Consider the following 20,999-nt stretch of genomic DNA (forward strand, 5'->3'; position numbering starts at 1 on the left):
GTTTCCACTTTTACCAGTGTTGTTGATGTTTGAGGCTAATTACTGCCAAAAAGATGTAAAAGTGTATATGTAAAGTGGATAAGCATTGAAAAGCAGTTAGCAAGCAGCTTGTGATTATAGTGGAACATACTTAGTTAGAGACACAGAAATGTACCTCAAGTGGTACAAAACAGAGCAAAACGGTGGTGCTGATAGGAATCTACTGTGTTTATGCTATAGTTATGGCCTTCAGCTTTTCAGAGCCACATTTTGAGCCTTGACAGTAAATACAGTGTTTCTTCAAGAATAAGAAAAGTGATAATTTCTCTTTTTCAACAAATCACTTTTAAAAGGTCAAAACCAGCAATTAACTGTAGTCCAGTGCTGTTTGTGTATTCAAAGCTTGGTAGTACTGCTGCCTTTGTGCCTTTTACCTTTATTGTTGTACGGAAACTAAAACACTGGGTCATTCTTCATTACTGTGAACATGGACATCTTATATAAAGTCGATCCCTTATACACTTGCTTGCAGTTTTAATGTTTATGTCTTCAGTGGGAGTAAAGGGGCACAGGCAGGGTAATGAAGCAGGATGGTATGGTTGACAAGATAGTCCTTTAGGTTAGGATTCATCATTGTTATCTGTGCCTAATTTCAACTATTTAATACTGGACAGGCAGACAGACTCTCTGAAACATCTTTTTCCTCATCCCAGTCATGAATTCCCTTTTCTCTCTGTTAAAATCTTGCAGCTCACAGCTAGACTTCTTCATTAAGTGATCATAGGAGTCATGATGAAGGCAAAACAAGCATCATTTGGTGTCAATTATGTCAGCCACAGGATGTCAGTACGTGTCACTCTCATTAAACTCTGTCATCAGTTTCTCATCTATACTTTTGGTGATTGGATAAACTCCATCACAAGACAGAAACACACACAGGGGTGCTGTGAACAAAGAGTTTCCTTTCAGTGAGATGACACCATTGCCTGGTCGGTTTCCTACAGACTCTACACACTATTCGCTAACTTCCTCCCCACTCATGTGGCTTGCTGGAAACGGGCCAGACTCTAAGGCCGCTCTGCTGCCTGTCCCATGTGGGACAGGAAGTAAGGCCCTATGGACAGTGAGCTCACCGCAGGAAGAGAGTGAGGGTGTGTGTGTGTGTACATGTACGTGAGTGCACAGGATTGTAACTCAGTTCTCTTCAGCCGGGTCAGAAAGCATTGTTCTGCACAAAAGCTAAAAAGGCACTACATAGAATATTTTCAGAGCAATTTTTAATGTGTACATGTCCAGCATGGCTTGTTAACACACTCAACTAGAGGTGAACACACAACAACACATATGTATAAAATCTTACATTTTCTACAGAAAAAACAACACCCACTAACAACCAATCCAAAAAAATCTAATTGGAATGTTATTAACAAAAAAAGAGGAAATAAAATGATCACAAATTAAAATCAAAATAAGACAAATCATCAAGGACCAACAATAACCTCATGTTTTGATTGGCTGCTTTTTTGTATTTTTTTCCCACCATTTTAACCCAATCAGGGATGATGGTGAGGTTTTTTTGTTCAGAAAGTCACTTAACCATTACTCAGGTAGTAATGAAGACAGAAGTTCAAGAGGACCTAGTGTGAGTTGCTAAGTACTGACGGTCAGTACAGAATCCACTGGCTCCGATAAAATCTACTGTAGCGGCAGTTAGTGGATGAAAGCAGTTTCCTTTAAGTGGGCTGCTCGTCAGTTTCGATGCTCGTCTGAAGCTCAATCAGAGCCGCTGCACTCGCTCTAGAAAAAGCGACGACACGGACGGTGAAAGTCATTTGTCAGCCATCTTTCCTGTTCCGTCCTGTTCCACGGTGAGCGGATGAGTTTGCTGAGTGATGATTTCAGATGAGTGGTTTCAGAGTGCATGGGCTCAATGGGCAAGGTGAGATGCAGTCTGGGAAAAAGGAGAACCCACAATCCTTTAGGGGTTGAGCCATCAGAAGCCACAGAGCTATCCCCAGTGAAACTGAAACAGATCACAGTCTTACTCTATGTCAGGTTGGACTGATTTTTTCTCTTTTCAGTTTTATTTATTGATCTGTTTTTTCCTGACATCATTTCAGACATTGCTGATGCAATGGCTGTTTGAACCTTCTGGTTATTAGGCAGTGTGGGGATACACTGCGATCGCAGGAAGCTGAAACACAACAAATACAGAGTGGAGAGCACAGACAAAGCAGTCTTCTGAATGATTGTGACAGTTTCAACAGAGATGTTCATGAAAATATAACAAAATAAAAAATAAAAAAAAGTATAAATCCCAGGCTCAGAGCCAAAACAGCAGGGCTGAATCAGGAAGGCTTAACATGTAGTGTTTACACAAACACATCTTGAAAGAGACGAGAGCTCACACAAGCTCAGCCACATCCTAACCTTACCCAAACTTTGCATCAAGGCCCCGTACTTCGAAACAAACAAGGCATTAACATAGAACAACTCAAGTCTTTTGCAACTTTAGATATAAATGTGACCTCCCAGTGCCAAGTGTTTGTTCCACAAACTCAACACCTGACAGGTATGGTGTCTTTGCTTAAGTGACGCCCTCCACAGTGTTGAATGTTGCTGAACAAGGAGGTGGATCTAAAAACAGGCTCTGCTGCGTAAGGCTGGACCTTGGCCTGGACTCATTTCCTGATGGAGGGGTGGGGAGGGGAGGAAGGTGAGGCTGGGGAAGAGAATAATGTGTTTGTGTGTGTATAGGGGAGAGAGAAAATGGGGGGAGGAGAAAGAGAGAGTGAAAAGAGAGGGAGGGAGAGAGAGAGAAGGCCATTGTTGTTATTATGATCCCCTCGGGGCTTAGAGGGCAGGGCTGAGTATGAAGAGGGGTGGGATCGAGACAGTGTGGGAAATTTACAGTCGGAAAACAGCCCCTGCTTATTGTAGAGCTGATTAAGTTCACACACACACACACACACACACACTCATCAATCAACCCTGACGGATTTCTCCCCAAACCTCTCGACATTCCTCCTCTGTTCGCTGTCCTGAGACGATCAACTGTCCTGAATTCAATCCCAGTCAGTGTCACCTTTACAGAGAATCTCTCAAACTGCTGAAACTGTGATTTTAACTAAAGAAAACTCAGGTGCTCTCGACTTATTCAACTTTGAAGTTGTTGCTTTCGCTTTGAAGTGGTTATGTCCCTGTGGGCTTTCTGTATGGAGGTTACAGAGGAGAGAAAATGAGGATTGAAATATTATATATATAAAAACTGTACTCGATACACAACTTTTTATCAATGAGTCTGCATTTTCGGAGCCTGTCCAGACGCTTGACTGTCTAAGCACTCATTGATGTGCCTGTAGGATCGGGGAAGAGCAGGGCAGGGGGAGGAGAAAGAAGAGGAGGGAGGGGGTGCTTTTAACACTGATTAGCTGTGTCCGCCAACCAACCAGACACTGCCCCCCCACACCAACCCTGATGATGAGGAGGTGAGCGATGGACACAGGAAACCGTTTCCTGGCAACGTCTATCGACTGGCCACAGATCAATCTCCAGACCTCTGGTGGAAGCTGCATTTGCTCTGCCTTTTTTTCCACCTTTCAGCACGAGTGTCCCATTAACCGTGACTCTGTCTGCTGAGGTACCTCACCTCAACCTGTCCTCACATCACTGGAGGCCGAACACAGCAGCGGGGTCACGCATCTGCTGGGTACGTCCACATAAAAGCTGCACAAAACAGAAGAAGCCCAAATGCTAGTGCTTGAGAGTTCCAGCTCACATTTGGACACAGGACTGAAAATAATGTACCTGAAGTAAAAAAAAAAAAAGAAGATGACTGCTCTTTAACCTTTTTTCATTGCAGTCATAACCCTGCTCTCCTTTGAAAGGTAAGTCTTTAAATTTTACAACCGGAAAAAATCAATCCTGTACCAAGGGCTGTTGCAGTGATATGGCCGGGGGTGAGGGGTCTTGAGATGCTTTGTGCAGATGGGTCAGGAGACTCTACTCTACTCAAACGCGTCGTTTGTCAAGTTGTGGTGACGATCTCGGTCCGGTACAAACCAAAGCACACAAGGCCAAAATATCTACGGACGGAGCCATGCACGTAGAAGACAACAGAGCTTTTGGTGACAAGAGTTGACACTGGTGATGATGTGCTGCAAACAAAAACACATGATCTCTGCAGCAGGGTGAATGCGTTACGTCCTGCCTCTGCACCACCCCTCACCGAAATCCTCCAGAGGCTTTGTTGCTATCGTGAACGTGTCTGGGCTCCAGAGGTTAAATCGGAAAACCGCTTCACTACCACAAAGGCAGGTTTAAGAACGCAAGGGCCGGTTTGTTTTAAAAAGTCAAAAAATGTAACGGGGCACACTGACAACTACAAGCAAAGCACTTACAGCGCACATTCCTCAAAAGGGTCTGTCTCCTACTGTAAGCTGAAGTTTCCTCTCTGACCAGCACTGTTGTTGAGCCAGCAAAGAGAATTTGGGTCACATGGGCTGTTGCCAGTGGGATAGAGCCATCAGAGTCCTCTCTCTTTCTCTGCCCCCCCACCCCTTCTTGTTCCTGAAATCCAAACTTTGCAAGCTCAGGGAGAGGAGGTCAGCCTCCCTCCCCCATCCCCCATCCCCCATCCCCCCTTCCCTTGTCTCAGCTGCAGGAAATTTGGCCTCTCCTCGCCCTCCCCGTCCACATCTGTGTAACCTGAGCCGGGGGAGCTGAGCCCCCTCTGGTCAGGGTGGCAGCTTACCTAATGCTGCCTCAGATAAGCCTTCTTCCCATTCCTATTTGAAGTCACTCTCTCAAGTCTCCCACAAGGATGAAAAATCCTTGTCTTATCATTTAAAAACTTGAAATATTCACAAGTACCTGGCAAAAGAAATTCTTGAAAATGTATCCATAATGAGCTCAGGAAATATCTTAGTTTGCCATTGATGAATATTGTTTTTCTTCTTTTAAGAAAAACAATAGTCTTCAAGGACAAACTTTTACACGACAACACCACTGGTTTTGCAGGTATTGGCCCTGCTGTTTAAAAACCTTCAGTGACAATTTACACCAATCATTTTGCAAAGTATGTCTTTTTTTAAGTGTTTTTATGGCAGCAATTGGTTTCCATTTATTTTGTCACAGCATGAAAATCTATAGGCAGATTTTGAATCCATAATTATCTTTTGTGACTTTCATATCTTATATAAATGAATGGAAACCAAAGGATGCCAAAAACAGTAAAGAATAAACACGAAAAACTCTATGGCGTGTATTTTAAAGTATTGGCAAACATGTGTATTTAAGTAGCTAAATGTTAAAAAACATAATACCATTTTTCCTGCGCACACACCCCCCTTCATCCTATCTCTGTTCGTGGGAGATGAAACGGGAGTGGGTAGTGTTTTCATTTTCGAAGTTCAAGGTTTAGTTTAGGGGTCGCGGGGGTGAACAGCATTTGCACACACCTGCTGTTTTTTAATGAAGAGGATTAGTCTGTGATCACATGAGCCTGCATGGCCCGAGCCCACCCCAGTGCTCACAGCTTCGCTATCTTTATAACAAAAAGACCACAGGTTGTCAGGGAGGTTTCTTCCTTTTTAAAAAGCACGAGCAGTAAAAAGGCTGTTATTAAGTCCTCGGTACATTAGCTGCACCCTGTGACTGCTGGGTTGTTTTGTGGTGCAACATCCTGCTCTGAAATTAAAAGCTGTGGCTTTGCTTTGTCTCTTTTTTTGTCACACACACAGAGATGCAATAAATGCTGCCTCTCCTGTGTTATTTCATAGTGAGCTGACTTTAAATTAACCATTAGTCTGTCTCCTCTGGAGTCTCATTGTTGACAGAGAAGAGGCTCTATGAGAATTAGCCACATAAATGAAAGCTAAAGGAAGAGGTTACCCTCAAACGTCTGTTTACCTTTTCAGCCAAAGAGGTCTTTTAATGGTTTCCAAGTAAGGAGAGGAAAAGAGGTATACCTATTGTCCAACTGTGTGGGCACAAGATAAAGAAGGAAAACAAGGCACAAGTAGTCTGACTTCAAAAGATAATTATGGTGTGTTACAGTTTGGAATATATTTTTGTAGATTTAGCCATCATGTCTTTTTTATCATATTGGACTTATAAAGATGACTGTGGATAGTGATTATTTAGTGAATTATTTAGTAAGTAATTAGTGTGTTAAGTGTTTGAATTCCTTTTGGCAATAATGCTGCATGCCCAAGTCACAGATCTCAGCATTTAACTAGGTGTGATCATGGTAAAAAATATGGACCTGGAGGCATTTAAGCTGCTTTCACACATGTACTAAACTCTGGAGACACTTAGGAGTTTCTCTGGAGGGGCTGTGTGTGTGAACGCAAATGTCCGAGTGAGACCCTCCGGAATTTCTGCTGACTTTCTCTGCCTGGAGGAGCCGATGTGAATAAAGCCGGTGTGTCCATATAGGCAAACTAGGCAATTGCCTATGTCTGCACTTTGGCAAGGGCGGTGAGAATGTGAATTGCTGAGGAAAGTGTCAATCAGGCTGCACCTGCAGCCGCTTCTTTCACCGCCTCCCACCCCCAGCTCTCAAGAGCCAGTGGTTGATTCAATTTAACTAATAAACACTAACACTCATCACAAGTTATTAGGACTTGATCAGTACATGAAGATCACTTGGTGTTTGTTTGATTCGCTCCAGAGTTTATGAGGCTGCATTTAAACATCATGAAAAATGATTCGTCAACATTTTACGGCTCAGTACAACACAACAGTGCAAGATGCCGTCATGAACTCTACAAGTTTGTACCTGAGATCAAAATGAAGAGAGATGGGTCTGTGTGAACAACAAGCAGAACTCCAGATTCAACCTTCAGACTAACAACCACGTCAAAACTATAGTGAAATGTCTGCTGTGACCAAACCCTGCTGCTTTCTATCTCAGCTCTCCCACTCAGGAAGACTGTGCTCTACTGCAGAAACAAGCGAGGAGATGGAGCAGGGTGGAGAAGATGATGATGAAAGGAGGAAGGAACACAGCTAAACCTCACGTGGACGTTTAGTGACCCGTCTGTTCGAGCCTTTTACATGTGTCTTTCTTTTGTGGCAAGACTGATAGCATACACAGATGTCAAGTTATCAGAGAGGAAAAAGCCCCCACTGAGATTAGGGAAAGGGGGAGGAAGAGCGAACAGAGCGGCCTTCCTGGTTTAGAAATAAAAATAATAATAACAAAAAGTCACACAAAATGAATCCAGACAAAAATAACAAAACAAAAAAAACAATGTGCAAACTTCTCTCATATAAATAGACTACAGTCAACGCATTGTAGAGCACCATGGGAGACAAGAGGAGGTTAGGATGATGTGTGTGTGTGTGTGTATATGTAAGACATAATTTATGCTTGATTCTAGTTTGTGTGTGTATGGATCTACTACCACAAGTATTAAGAGTTTCAGGAGCCACTGAGCACAGAGATGGAGGGGTTGGGATTAGACGAGGCGGGTGTCTAAGGTCCGATTCAAGTTCAAAGTTCAGTGTCCCCCTAATGTCCAGGGTCACACCCAGTCCTGCAGTGAGCGCTTACAGTGCACCAGAAGCCGCGGCGCCCCTTTGCTCTGCAGCGTGTTGATGATGGCGTAGATCAGTCCCAGGATGCACAGCACCAGGACCAGTGGGATGGTTACCATCAGGATGTTCATGGTCCGCTCCTCGCTGTCGTCCACCTTCAGCACCACGTCAACCTCGTTGGTGCCCTCCTCCCGACCCTCACGGTAGTCCTCGTCTTTGTCACTGTCTGATCCTTTGCCCGTGTCTTTGTCTGTACCACCTTGATCCGTTCCGTCCCGTTCTTTTCCCTTGTCACCTTCACGTCCTGCGTCTGGGTTGAACGGCGGACGGTTCACATCTGGGACTTTACGCCCTGAGTCTGTGTCCGTGTCTCTGTCCGGGTCCAGGTCTACACTGCAGCCCATGAAGTCTCTTAGTATGGACTTGGGGTAGCCTGGTTCGCTCTTCATGCGGTGGTTGTCAAACTTCCAGTACTTGGAACCCTTGTAGAAGAAAGTGTAGGCTGGAGGAGGTGAGGAGAACAGAAGATTTCAGTCAGTGTATCAATTTAAACAAAGAGTTAGGTGATCTGTTCGTATCTGTCTGTTCAGTATTAAGCTGGATCTGGCAGCTGGTTAGCTTAGTTTACCATGAAGACTGGAAACTGGTTGCATGAAAGGCTAGCTGTTAGCCCATTTCCAGATCTCTTGCTTAACTAAGGCTACATCCTTACTACAATTTTTTCGTTTGCAAGCTGGTTTTCACATTAGTTTGCATCCCTCCATACTAACATGCCTGAACGTGCACATCACAAGATCATTCACGTACATTGTGCATACGCTGCCGGTGTAAACAGGAATACTAGCTTGACTCCTACATATGTAAGGGGTTGTATCTGCACAGCAACTGTTAGCAAAGACAACAGGGTCAGCAACACTTGCAATTGTTTATCCGTGTTGCAGTCTACACTGGTACCCGGGCTAATGCTGGTTGTAATCTTCCGGAAGAGTGTCATGTGATAGAATTCCTCAACAAAGGCTAAGTCATGACCAAAAGGACCCAATCAGCAAGTGTTTGTCCAGACTTAACCGCAGCCCCACTACTTTGTTTTAGTGGCTTTAAAACTCCGGAATTTTAGAGTGAATGTGTTTTTTCAAAGGAAAATGTAGTAGTATGGATGTAGCCTAAGCAACTGTCTGCTCTAACCAAGGCATTGAAAAGCACAAGACATACACTTCACTTCCCAGAAGACACAAAGTCACGCACTCACCATCCCCTCCCTCATAATAATCGCATGGCCACACCTTAGTTCTTTGTTTCAGGCGTGTCTCTGTCTGCTTTAGCCCCTCCTTGTCCTTTTTGCTGACACACACACACACACACACACACACACACACACACACACACACACACACACACACACACACACACACACACACACACACACACACACACACACACACACACACACACACACACACACACACATACATGCACGCACACACACAAACCACTCTTCTTGTCTCAGCTCACCTCCGTCATCGCTGAGGAAAGCCCCCTTGGGAGCAGAGGGCACTGACGATCCCCAGACGCTGATTGGTTTCGGGTAGCCTCTGTCAGCTGAGCGCGACTGCTCATTGAAACGCCAGTACCTGCAGACAGCAGTGGAGAAGATGGCCGTCGCTGTTTATCAGCTGTCTAAACAAGAGCACGGTGGGGGCCTGCATGGTGTATATATAACAGCACAGTTTATACAGGACATTCAAGATGAGCCGAGTATAAATGCACCAGAAGCCCCCAGTGTAATTACTTACTTTCCTATGAGTGTTTTCATAAATATGTTCCCCTTTCATACACTGGTGTTTGTTCTGCTCCACAGTATCTTCAAAATGTTTGTATTGTTGATAGAACTTTCTAACTTTAACTGTTAAAGTTAGAACTGTTAACTAAGAGCTGCACATATACAGCTGCTGCTATTCCTCATTTACGGCTTAATCCTCATAGGGAAAAGCTATAATTAAACTTATAAATAAGTTGTGTGATCTTGAAATAATTTCATTCCATATTTGGGAGAGAGTTATTTTGGGTCCATTTGGTAGAACTACAATAAAATAAAAGCTATCCAGTTCATTAGTAGAAATGCACATGAATGTGCTTTGAAACATAAATCAGAAACAACACAATTTTTTACCGGAGTAGATTGAGATGCATTTGTCTTTGCGTAAAAGAGTCGTGCACGGATGAGAACCACTGTGAGTGAGATTCATTATCTGGAGATCATGAATGTCTCCACAACTTTCGTGGCTGCTTTTGTATCATTGCTGAAATGAACAAGTCTGGACTCAAAGTGGTGAAATGAGTGACACACAGCTAGCATGGGTAATTGTACGTGAGTCAACGCAATGTATTTTAATGTTGTTTCATGGAACAATGTTGTTGTGTTGAGATCAAGCTCAACTGTGCTGTCTGAACTATTAAAAGTGATCAAACTATATATACTCTTTTAAACCTAACTGAGCCTGTACACACAGGTTTTTTTAACATGGGTAAACCCCTAAAAAGGTAATGACTCCTGTCTCATTGCCAGTGGAGGAGTTTGCCAAACCATGTTTTTCCCCTAGTGCGTCATGTTTGACGTCACAAATGCACCAACATCTGAGGCGATCTTGCCCAATTAGCATGTTAACCTGGGTGTCACGTTTCCATTGGATCAGAGCTCGAGCTGATTAAAACCTGTGTCTAATGTAGAGTCATTTACCCTGGGAGCAATGTATTCATTCCCATTGCAGACAAAAGCCAGATGTTATCAGGCAAAAATGAGTTTGATCATAAACTAATAAACAGGGTAGCAGGTGAGTTTTCGTGATGCTGACAGGTTGTAGGCTAAATTACCAGTCTCCTTGAAAGAAGTAAGTGAAGCCGGACGGCTCCCACCAGATGGCCGTGTCTATTCGGTCGTAGGGAATATCCTGACCATAATCAGTCAGCTCCAGTGGATAGCCGGGTTCCAGGTTAGCCTCCCTGAAAAGCCAGAATCTGTTTCCTGAGGAGAGGAGACACAGGGAGACAAGAGGAGAGGAGAGGGCCATTAGTGGACTCTTATGGATCCTGGCGTGTATGTTTGGATTCACATGGGTCCACACATGCAAACAGATGTAAACAGACACATCCTGAGAGGCACAGATTTGCTGTGTGCACATTTAAGTTGCTGGCACATAATATGTTGAGTAATTGAAGTTAAATGAGGAATAAAAAGAGAACAACATGGGAAACCAAACCAGCATTTACACACACTTGTAAATTATATGAATGTAATAATGATTTGTTGGCAGGCAATCAAAAAGACTCAGCAAACGCGAGTACGACATCATTGACTAAGGAGTTTGGGTTTGGCTTGTAATTATCCGTTCGGAGCGGCTTGTCTCATGTAGCAGATTTCTCGCTGAAGGGAAGGTTTTATTGTTTTTATTATGTCAGGCAGGGGTACTCCATTCCTCCTGGCACCATTACATCTTTCCGCTTTGGCTCGAGGCCTTCTTTTCCCCCACCCACCCAGCCAACCATCCATCCATCCATTCACCCACCCACCTCCAGCCCCTTGCTCCTCGTTTAAAATGAAAGCTCAACACTCAGCATAGAGAACAGGAGGTTGACGCAATGCATCCCAGGGTTCCTGCGGTGCACGGCCCTGATGTAAAATCCCATGACTTATTCCACGACTTTTCACCACTACACAAGAGCTACATTGACCTCAAGATGTCACCCCTTCCTGCTATGAAACTGCGTTTTTTCTAAAGGGATAAACAGTGTGATTTGTTTAGGATTAAAACAGCTGGAAAACCTCTGGGTAATACAACAGCTGGATTAATAAATCTTTGTTCCTGTACTGAGGATTTGTAAAATTCAATTTTCCCGGTTTGGACTACAGCTTCACTTTTACACCTAATAAATATATAGTCATTCCTATTCTTTCTCAATAAACACCACTACATTGAATTTAGAGATCAACAAGAACAGAAGGACATGGATCTCTCAACTTACAGTAAACTGCTAGAACAGTGTTTTTGTTGACTTCCCCAACTCAGGAAAGTTCATGTGATTTCACACATGACAACAGTGCCAGTGATCCTCAGTATCCTCTGTATATTAAGGATGTGACATCATACACTTGTGTCTGTTAGATTGTTTGTCACTGGGATTACACAAAAAATATTGAACTGATTTGCAATTAACTTGGTGGAGGGATGGAGCCTGGGTCAAGTAAGAATCCACTCAATTCAAATGCAGATCTCATTAAAAAGGGCGACAAGTAAATAAACAAGTAAATAAAAACTTCAAGCATTCATTATTGAACACTCAATTACATTTGGGAATAACCAACATGCATACAATGGATCATAATGCTCGTGTCACGTATGTATTTATCTGGGATCTGAACTCTGACCTCTTTACTCCAAGAGGAAACATCAAGCTCACCACAGCAGGGAGTGGGAGTAAAATTCTGTGATGGTTGTGGGTTTAGTTGTTTCCTGCCGTCACGGCTGATAGATGTGAAATGTATTAGAAGATACTTGTCAACCACCAATCACACATAGCAAACAAATCAGCTTAATGTGCAGAACTTTGCACAGGAACACAGACGAAGAAAGGACTTCTCATACTGACTGTGGCTGAACCGACTGGTCCATAGGTCTTGGGAACAGATATCCAGCTGCTTTTGCTGGTCCCCCTTTCTCTTGCTCCCCCAGGGCTCACACAGCCTTTCCACTCTCTTTCCCTCCTTTTCGCTTCCCTCCTCTTGTTCTTTTTTTGTGAATGGCTCACAGCCAAGTGTCACACTGAGGGACTTGCCGATGACATCATGCTCCTCACCATCAACAGCTGCCCCAGAGCCTGTGGCTCCCCCGGTTCAAGCTGCACTGAAGACCTGAGCGCTTTCTTTTTCATTCAACAACATCATCCACCATTGTAAAAGACGAGCCGCTCTCAGTGACTCAGTGTGAATAATGAGCTGGGCTAAAGGAGATTTATACTCTGCATGTAGAACATATTATGTAGTGCTGCTTTCTTGAGGAAGCGTGGGCACTTGCAGTATATCTCCAACATCAGAAGATGACTAAAGCTCCACAATCAGTTTTACCATTAAAGTGTGATAGCATTAAGACATGGCGGTTTAAAATGACCATGGTGCAATATAACTGTGTTAAGGTTGTTAAGAAGAAACCAGATGGTGGGTGGGTTTATATGGAGGAAGAGTATACTTATGTATAGGGGAGACTTATCTTCCATATGCTCCGTTTGACATTTTTCAATAAAGATGAAAGTAAAAGAATAATTTTACCCTAAAGCTCTGACACACTGATGTAAGACCGACTGACTTGTGATAAAACCTGGATGCAGTGATACCACACCCTCCGCTGAGTCTGAACAATGATTGTTTGTTACACACTAGTGCTGTTTGTCAACGTTGCTACTTGAGCACACGAAGCATGTGTATTACTTTCCTGCACACTGTGTAGGGCAGCAGTTGAAAAATCGGGTATGTTCTCAAAGGCAGTTGCTCCTGGAAGACTGTCATGCTCTCAAAAGGTTAGTTGGAGCAGGCCTGTTTTACAGAAACAGTCACCAGGAGATGGTTTGATAAATGACAAATGATCAATCATCATTTGACCTTTTCCATTGAGCTGCGAGGTACAAAATTACAAGTGCAATGCAATTTTGTTTATGACTTTAGGATACTGTCAGCATGAGCAAGTGCGTCATCATATTCTGTTTCGGAGCTTAGGCGCATGCATCCATCAGTGTTTGTGAGTTTTTGCTGCTTACCTTTAAAGAAGACGAACCTGCCGTCGTGTCTTTCATAGGCTGCATCGATATCTCCAGGCAGACCCCGCCAGAAGTGACTGATGGGCATGGGGTAGTTATCCAGTACCCTGTTCCGACGCACCCGCCAGAACCAGAGGCCCTAAGAAGACCGAATTGAAAAAGTGTATTTGAAACACATCTCAACAAAAGCAGACAACTTTCCACAAGGATATGGAGAAGCCAGCGTGAGGGAAACAGAAGTCAGCTATTGGGGGTTCAGGGGCATTATCCCCCCACAGAAAGCCCAAATTTTGTGGCTTCTGACATATATAATGGCACTATTAAATCAATCACACTAATCCTTATTATTGCATATTTTATGCAGTAGAGTTAGTTAAGGTAAAGGAAAATTATGTCACTTGTCCATTTCAGCCCACACAGTCTGTAAACAGCTATTAATATTCAAAACATGTCCTGATCCAAACTATTGTAATTTGGAATCTTTAGACCTTATTTATTTTTTGAAATTTTCACTGTATCAAGTAAAACCTCATTTATGGTCAATAATAACACGGTTGTTTTCAGGGTGAAAACATAACCCCCTTGGTGGAGTTGATAAAGTAGCTGGCTGGACTAAACAGGAATGGAAAGCACAAGGTCTACATGTAGCTTTAGTAAGAAAAGGTTGTAAGTCACTTTTCATGAACTGCTTGCTGGTCACTATGAGCTCTGCAGTATAACTGGACCAAAACGTACAATAAACTAACAATAGCGGAACAGTAGCAGGCTAATAATAGTCAAGTCTCTCCGCTCTGGTGGCTCTATCACGTCCTCACCTCCCACTCTCTCTGCTGATCACAGACTAACGTTGATAAAGAACTGTCATGTGTGCATCGCAGCATCAAATTTGACCCACGAACACACAAAGAAACTTATGAACCGTCATATCTACTGTAAATGCTGCGCACACAAGCCAGCAGACAGATTTACACCAGTCTCATTCATAAGTGGTGAGTCAGTAGCTCTGCTTGTCCTGGATAATGTAACGGTAAAATGCTCAGTGCTGCTTCTTTCTGGCAAGCACACCTAGTTTTGTCCTTCACGTAAGAACACACTGGCAGACAGGACGGCGCGACGCGGCATGGAATGGAACAGAATGAAGATGTGTTTAACGAGAGTGGAGAGAAACAGAACAGGGCCGAACTGAACGGGGAGCGCGCTCTTTGATTTGTGTGGTCTGACAGCTCCTTGCGTTGACCAGATTAAGACTGAATTGACCATATTAGTCCTCAGCAGAACAGACCAGACCTCAGTGTGGGAGGTTCAATACTGGGAGCAGCTCAGTGTTGCTCTGCTGACTGTCTCTGTGTCCAGCCCTGAGCGCAGAATAAATAGTAGACGTGAATAAAAGAAAGGAGCCATTTCCCTCCAGAATGACAGCCACTTGTTACTTTTAATGGACAGGACTCTGTGGGAAAGAGAGAGTGGTACTGATGTCTCACAAATTACGCCCACTCTTAGAGCTCAAAGTGAGTGATTTTGCCTGTGCAGAGGAATAACAGAGAAGAAGAATGTCTACCATTAGTAACTAAAATGTCCTAACAAAGGAGGGATCACCTCCAGACTGGTGCAACGACTAAAAGCAGCCTGTTGGAAACTGCACCAAAACCAAGTACTAAGAAAGTAATTAAAACAAAGCTAGGAAGAAAATGCAGCCTGAAATAATTTGCATCCCCCGTAACTGGTACAAGGAAAGAAGAATCTAGTTCATATTCACTATAGTTACACTATAGTATGATGTGATTACACAACACTTGATGATTTGTCATTATCTGGGCTCTTGGAGGGTGGGCTGAGGCATGGTGTGGCAGGTTGATGACTATTTTTTACACTGCACATGATAATTGTATTGCATTGATTTGTATTCACAAAATTGATCTGATGACTTAAACGTATATTATTTGCTTTTCGTCTGCACTCAATCAGATTGGAGTCATATGTATTAGTTTAGAGACCAGTGGCGGTCAGGGAAAAAGTGAGTTTTGGACGCTGATTAATGTTGTCCAGACGAGCTTTGTGACTGTGGATAAAACCCAAGAACATAGACATCACTGGCTGAAATGAAATCTAAGAGCACAGATATAACTGTGTGACCATGCGTAGCACACATCCAGGCAGATGGATGCCAAGTCTCACAACTACTGGTCAGTGTCAGGCACACCAAGGGTCTGAGATAAGAGATATTCATAGACTGATCTCTCTCTGTGTGTGTGTGCGTGTGTGTGTGTGTGTGTGTGTGTGTGTGTGTGTGTGTGTGTGTGTGTGTGTGTGTGTGCGTGTGTGTGTGTGTGTGCGTGCGTGCGTGCGTGCGTGTGTGTGTGTGTGTGTGTGTGTGTGTGTGTGTGTGTGTGTGTGTGTGTGGAGTGACAGGGCTCTCTGAGAGGAGAGCTTTGAAACAGTGCTATTCGCTTTAAAGTGGCGATCTTGAACATTTTCATTTAAATAGAAGTCTGTTAAGTCCCTGTCTATCGCCAGATAAGGTAACAATGGCTTTTGAGCCTATGGTCCACAGAAGAATGTATTGCAATATTTATATATATGCAAACCACACATCTTCCAATTCTGCAGCTTGACATTAAAATCATTTAACTGAACTATAACAGAAAATACAATGTGTTTGTCATTGAGCTTAGCACTTACTGCTATCGTTCATCAAAAAGGCATCTAAGAAAGAAGACAATGGTCACACTCAGCATTTTCTGACAGCAGATGAGTTTGAAATACTGCAGGGAGTAATGGAGGAGTCAGGCGTGGCAGCAATGAGCTGTTTGATGAAGAGCTGCAGGAGACAGGCTGCAAAACTCCAACTTCACAGAGAGAGGTGACCAACTCCTTTCCCAGTGTCCTGCTGCTCACAGACTCACACCATGTGCCATGTAAAATCAGATCACGGCTGCTCCCCATTTTTCTCTGCTCACCCCAACCGGTCAAGGCAGATGGCTGCACACACTGAGTCTGGTTCTGCTGGAGGTTTGTTTTCAGTTAATGAGGGAGTTTTTTTTCTTCACAGTCGCCAAACTGATTGCTCATTATGGGAACTGTTGGGTTTCTCTATACATTTTTATGTTATGATCTGGTGCTTAAAATTGAATTGAATTGCTTTTATTTGTATTCATTATTTTTTTGCTATGTATTTTGTGAAGCACTTTGTAACCTTGTTTAGATAAGTGCTATAAAATAAAGTTATATTATTTGCTCACAGAATGCGTATTGCTCACAAATACTTTGTTTTGCTGCCCTCAGAGTTCTGTGAGCTGTGGTATAACTGTGTTTGCTAGCTGTCGCCAAATCAACCAGGACTTAAGTCTTAGACATTTAAATGCCAGTGTGATGTCTAAGGCTACATCCATACTACCTCATTTTTTAAACTAAGACAATTTCTGTACACACAATCGTTTTGGCCAAGGCCAATGCCAGTTGTTTTCTAATGGAAAGGGGTCATGTGATAGAAGCCTGACGAATCAGCGAAGGCTACGTAATCACCAAAAAGACCCAATCAACAAGTGGTGTTGAGCGTCTACATCATCCTTTCCAAACATCTCCAGACAGTCTTCAAAGTAAAGTGGGGCCAGCAGCATCTCCAAACTTCTCTTGTTTTAATGTCTCTAAAACTCCAGAGTAATGTTGACGTCAAGTATATCCATAGCAGAGTGAATGCGTTTTTTTCAAACGAAAACATAGTAGTGTGGAGGTGACCTAAATTTGCTCCTTTATGAAGGCTCACAAAGTAATGTATTATAACCTTTGCAGTATTTCATGTCAAAAAGTTTTAAGGATCCATTTCAAAGTGTGGTTGATAGTTGGACACTGTTAAATATCTCCTCATGTTTGACTCCCTACAGCTGCAGTTCACTGTCAAATGCCAACATTTCACACTTCATGACAACATCCTGTCGATATTAAACACAGCAGAACTCCCTCTAATGTATATGACACAAAAAATATACGTGAGGTTTTTGGAAGTGAATCTGAGGCTGTTCACTGTCCAGCTCCCTCTTATATCTGCAAACCTCCTCAGTGTTCAGCGTTGCCAACAGTCAACGCCTCCTTTGACCTCTCCCACTGAAACACATCTACTTATCTTTATAGAGCGGCTCAATGTATAGGTTGTCACTGAAGTGGTTAAAAGCAATGAGAAAAGGAAATTGAGTCCTGTTTGCTGCTTAAATTTCCGTTCCTTCAACTGACATTGATCAGGAAACGCTACTTCCATGTTTGGTGAAAACATATGCCAGATGGCCACAGGTCTGGGCTTATTAATCAAGGAACCTTGATTAATAATCCAATATTTGAGTTCTCCGGTAGGCGAATGTTTACAGCCCATGCCAAATAACTGCAATGTCCATGGTTTGATTCAGGACGGATATATCATTGTTGCATGTGATGCCCCTTCTCCTCCCTATACTTCCTGTCTGCCTCTCAACCGCTGACTGTCCGGCCAAAATATGCCAATTAAAATGAATAATAAAAAGCCTACAGCAAAATAAGAGCTTTCTAAGAAATATCTATTAGCTCACTGCTGCTTCGGCCCCTGTGAATGTTTTGTGTGGGTCCAGAGGCTCTTTAAGGAAAACACCTGAGAACACCCCACCCTTTTAACAGTGTTCAGTGTCATAAAAACACCAACCCTGTTGCTTTACAATCCACAAGGACCTGATTGAAAACAGGCCGCTTGCTGGCCGTGCACACGCCATTTGTCTTAAACCGATTCTCCAGGAAAGTACAACTAATTTATTGACGCTGTTAACTTGTCAGAGCAGCTCCTCTGCTGGAGGCCGACTGAAAGACAAGTAAGGTCCTATAATAAACCATTATAATGGTACACATAATGGGTTTTTTTGGACTTTGTGTGCTCATTACTGCAGACCCAGCAAGCAGTTACAAATCCCCCTTATTATCTCAAACCTTAAAGCCTTTACCTTGAAAACAAACATCTCTCCTCGGAGCATGGCGACTGTGTCAAAGTTCCCCTCACAGATATTGGGTCCATAGTGATCTGGTCTTTCAGTGGTTCTGGGACGGTCAGGATGTCGAGGTGGTGTTTGAGGTGGCCGAGGTTCTGGGCGGCGTGGCGTCACTGTGGGCAGGGCCTGGGTGGGCCCACTGTCGGAGTGACCTGATGGGGAAAAAGGACGACATGGTTTAAACCTGTTTGATGCAATTACAATCAAATAAAACAGGTATTAAGTGAAGGTGTGGTTAGAATCAAAGCTTTTTTGCTTTCTTGCTGAGGGCTAGATACAATCACTGATACCACCCTCATACACAATATGTCTGTCATAAACAAACTAATTCAGCATCTAGTGTCGAAATATGGAAAAACCTGGAAAATCTGTCTCTATCCAAAGCTATCTGCTTCTAATATTCACTAACTCTTGTTAAATGTTAAATCTCCACGAGTCTCTGCTGGTTTCCTGGAAACAAAGACATTTTACAAGATATTTTACACTTCCTTAAAAATGTATGAACTATTAACTGATACATTTAAAGATGTAAAAAGGGTTTACAATAAGAAAGAAGAAAAATGCTTTGAGAGAGTGATCACTTTGTTGTTGGAAAAATGCAGTAACACTACTTTTCAAAGTTCGAGAAAGTCACCAATACACCAGTTAATGGGAAAGCATCCAACATGCACCGTCCACCCTACCGTAGATCTGCTGTATGCCCCTCCTGTCGTCCTCAGGCAGCTGGAAGTTCTCAGTCTCCATCCATTGGTAGAAGGGAGCCATGATGGCCAGTGGGTTGTTGGAGTGCTCTAAACCCAGGGCGTGACCCAGCTCGTGGACTGCGACCAGGAAGAGGTCATTACCTGTGTGAACATTACGAAGCAAAGAGACGAGTTAGGGGGAGGGGAACTTCATTGAGAAAGAGAAAATACACATGTCCATCTGCATTCAAACATTAGTGTCTCAAGAAAAGCACACACAGCTACATATGGAAGAAAGTCCCTCATACTGATACTGAGGGCATGACTCCAGACTGTGTGACCAAAATTAATATGTGACCGTTTTTGCAGAGTGTATAAGTTAATATTTCACGTGGCCGCATTTGTTTGAGTGCATGATGATCATTAGTCTGATTTAGTGCTTCACCATTTCAGGTACTGCATTAACCATTGTAGTTGAAAGCAGCACTGCTTCTTCTTCACTGGCTTGTCCCTGCCTGCACTTACACGTGTGATGTTGATATAAGATGTCAAACAATATTTTGCTGGTATAAAAAGAGGAAAGAGGAGGAGGCTGATCCCAACTCAGACAAAACTGATGTTGAGAATACAAAAAGTCACAGACATTACATTTATTCCCCATTCTGACGCTTGATTGGATCATTACCTGATGCTCCTGACATGATGTTACACATGGCAGTGCTGACAAGAGATTGGCTGTTTGGATAATGACATGAATATACAGAGGTGTGCAAGTGTTTCTAATAAGGTGATCCGTGGATATCCATCATCCATTATATACACCGCTCATCCTCTGAGGGTTGCAAGGGGAGCTGATGCCAATCCCAGCCGACATATAGAGACAATCAACCATTCATGCTCACATTCACATCTTTTATCAGTTTAGAGGCTCCAATTAACCTAGAACAAAGAACATGCAAACTCCACACAGAAAGACCCCAGCCAAACTGGGATTTGAACAAGCACCCTTAATCTTACTGTGAGGCACCACTGTGCTGCCCGCCGTTTATATCCATGTAGTTGATATATCAGAATCTCTCTCAGTTGTGATGTCACTACAAATCTCCACTGATCCGACACATGAATCACAAAAGGCATGCTAATGACGGCTGATATGAATCAGCATACATTCCTGGCATTTTGTAGCTGTCAGAGGATACTGTTGTCCACTGCCACACTGCAACAAGTACACACTGACAAGGCCACTACACAGCTGAGCCACAATGACCATTGCATCAACTTCCTCTCTACACAAAAGACTTCTCATGGATTTTTTTCTGAAAAGTAAAACCAAAGAAAACCTGGTTGAGAATTGACCAACATGTTCATATATTGAAGCCAGCGCACAGTCGGGTACTTCCCCTCTCAGTCAATACCTCTTTGTTGCCCTGCCCTGCTTTCTGTGAACTTTGAACTTGCAAGTCATTTTATCCAACCCAATGGCCCGTGATTATTGGTCAGATCTGGGCCAGTGACATCACGCTGTTGGTGACTTGGTGATGTCACTAACGTGCATTGAAGGGAATGGGGAAGATGGTCTCCTAATTTCTCCTTTACAACACACACACACACACACACACACACACACACACACACACACACACACACACACACACACACACACACACACACACACACACACACACACACTGAGTTCATCTCCCCAACCATCTATAATTTCCGAGTCACATGAATGTCCTCATGGCATGCTAAGCTACAGCTAACACTCGAGGAGAGAAAACAGCAGAGGGCAGGACGGGGGATGAATAAAGAGAAAAGAGAGCGAGAGAGCACTGAAAGCAGATAAAGAAGTCTTTGTGAGGTCACCGTGACAACCATTTAGTCCGAAAAGAGAAAGGCTCAAAAAACTTCAAACATCTCAGCAAAGTTCAGCCAACACATCTAATTCTCACTACACGCACATTTGGTCATTCAAGTCTCATTTCAC

At 43.2% G+C, this 20,999-nt stretch overlaps 1 protein-coding gene across 1 annotated transcript in view; it reads right to left on the bottom strand.

The window, feature by feature from the left end:
• Window positions 1-1,239: 1,239 nt before the first annotated feature.
• Window positions 1,240-20,999, bottom strand: part of mmp15b (matrix metallopeptidase 15b) — a 31,608-nt gene continuing 11,848 nt past the window's right edge. The window contains exons 5-10 of the mRNA XM_035152185.2: window positions 19,013-19,174; window positions 18,285-18,481; window positions 13,327-13,465; window positions 10,393-10,543; window positions 9,034-9,152; window positions 1,240-8,023 (exon numbers count right to left, since the gene is read on the bottom strand). Of these exons, the coding sequence (XP_035008076.1) occupies window positions 7,509-8,023; window positions 9,034-9,152; window positions 10,393-10,543; window positions 13,327-13,465; window positions 18,285-18,481; window positions 19,013-19,174 (1,283 nt within the window). The 3' untranslated portion in view covers window positions 1,240-7,508. The remainder of the gene's footprint in view (window positions 8,024-9,033; window positions 9,153-10,392; window positions 10,544-13,326; window positions 13,466-18,284; window positions 18,482-19,012; window positions 19,175-20,999) is intronic.

This window comes from Hippoglossus stenolepis, chromosome 1, assembly GCF_022539355.2.
Source record: "Hippoglossus stenolepis isolate QCI-W04-F060 chromosome 1, HSTE1.2, whole genome shotgun sequence".
In the NCBI taxonomy this organism is placed as follows: Eukaryota; Metazoa; Chordata; class Actinopteri; order Pleuronectiformes; family Pleuronectidae; genus Hippoglossus; species Hippoglossus stenolepis.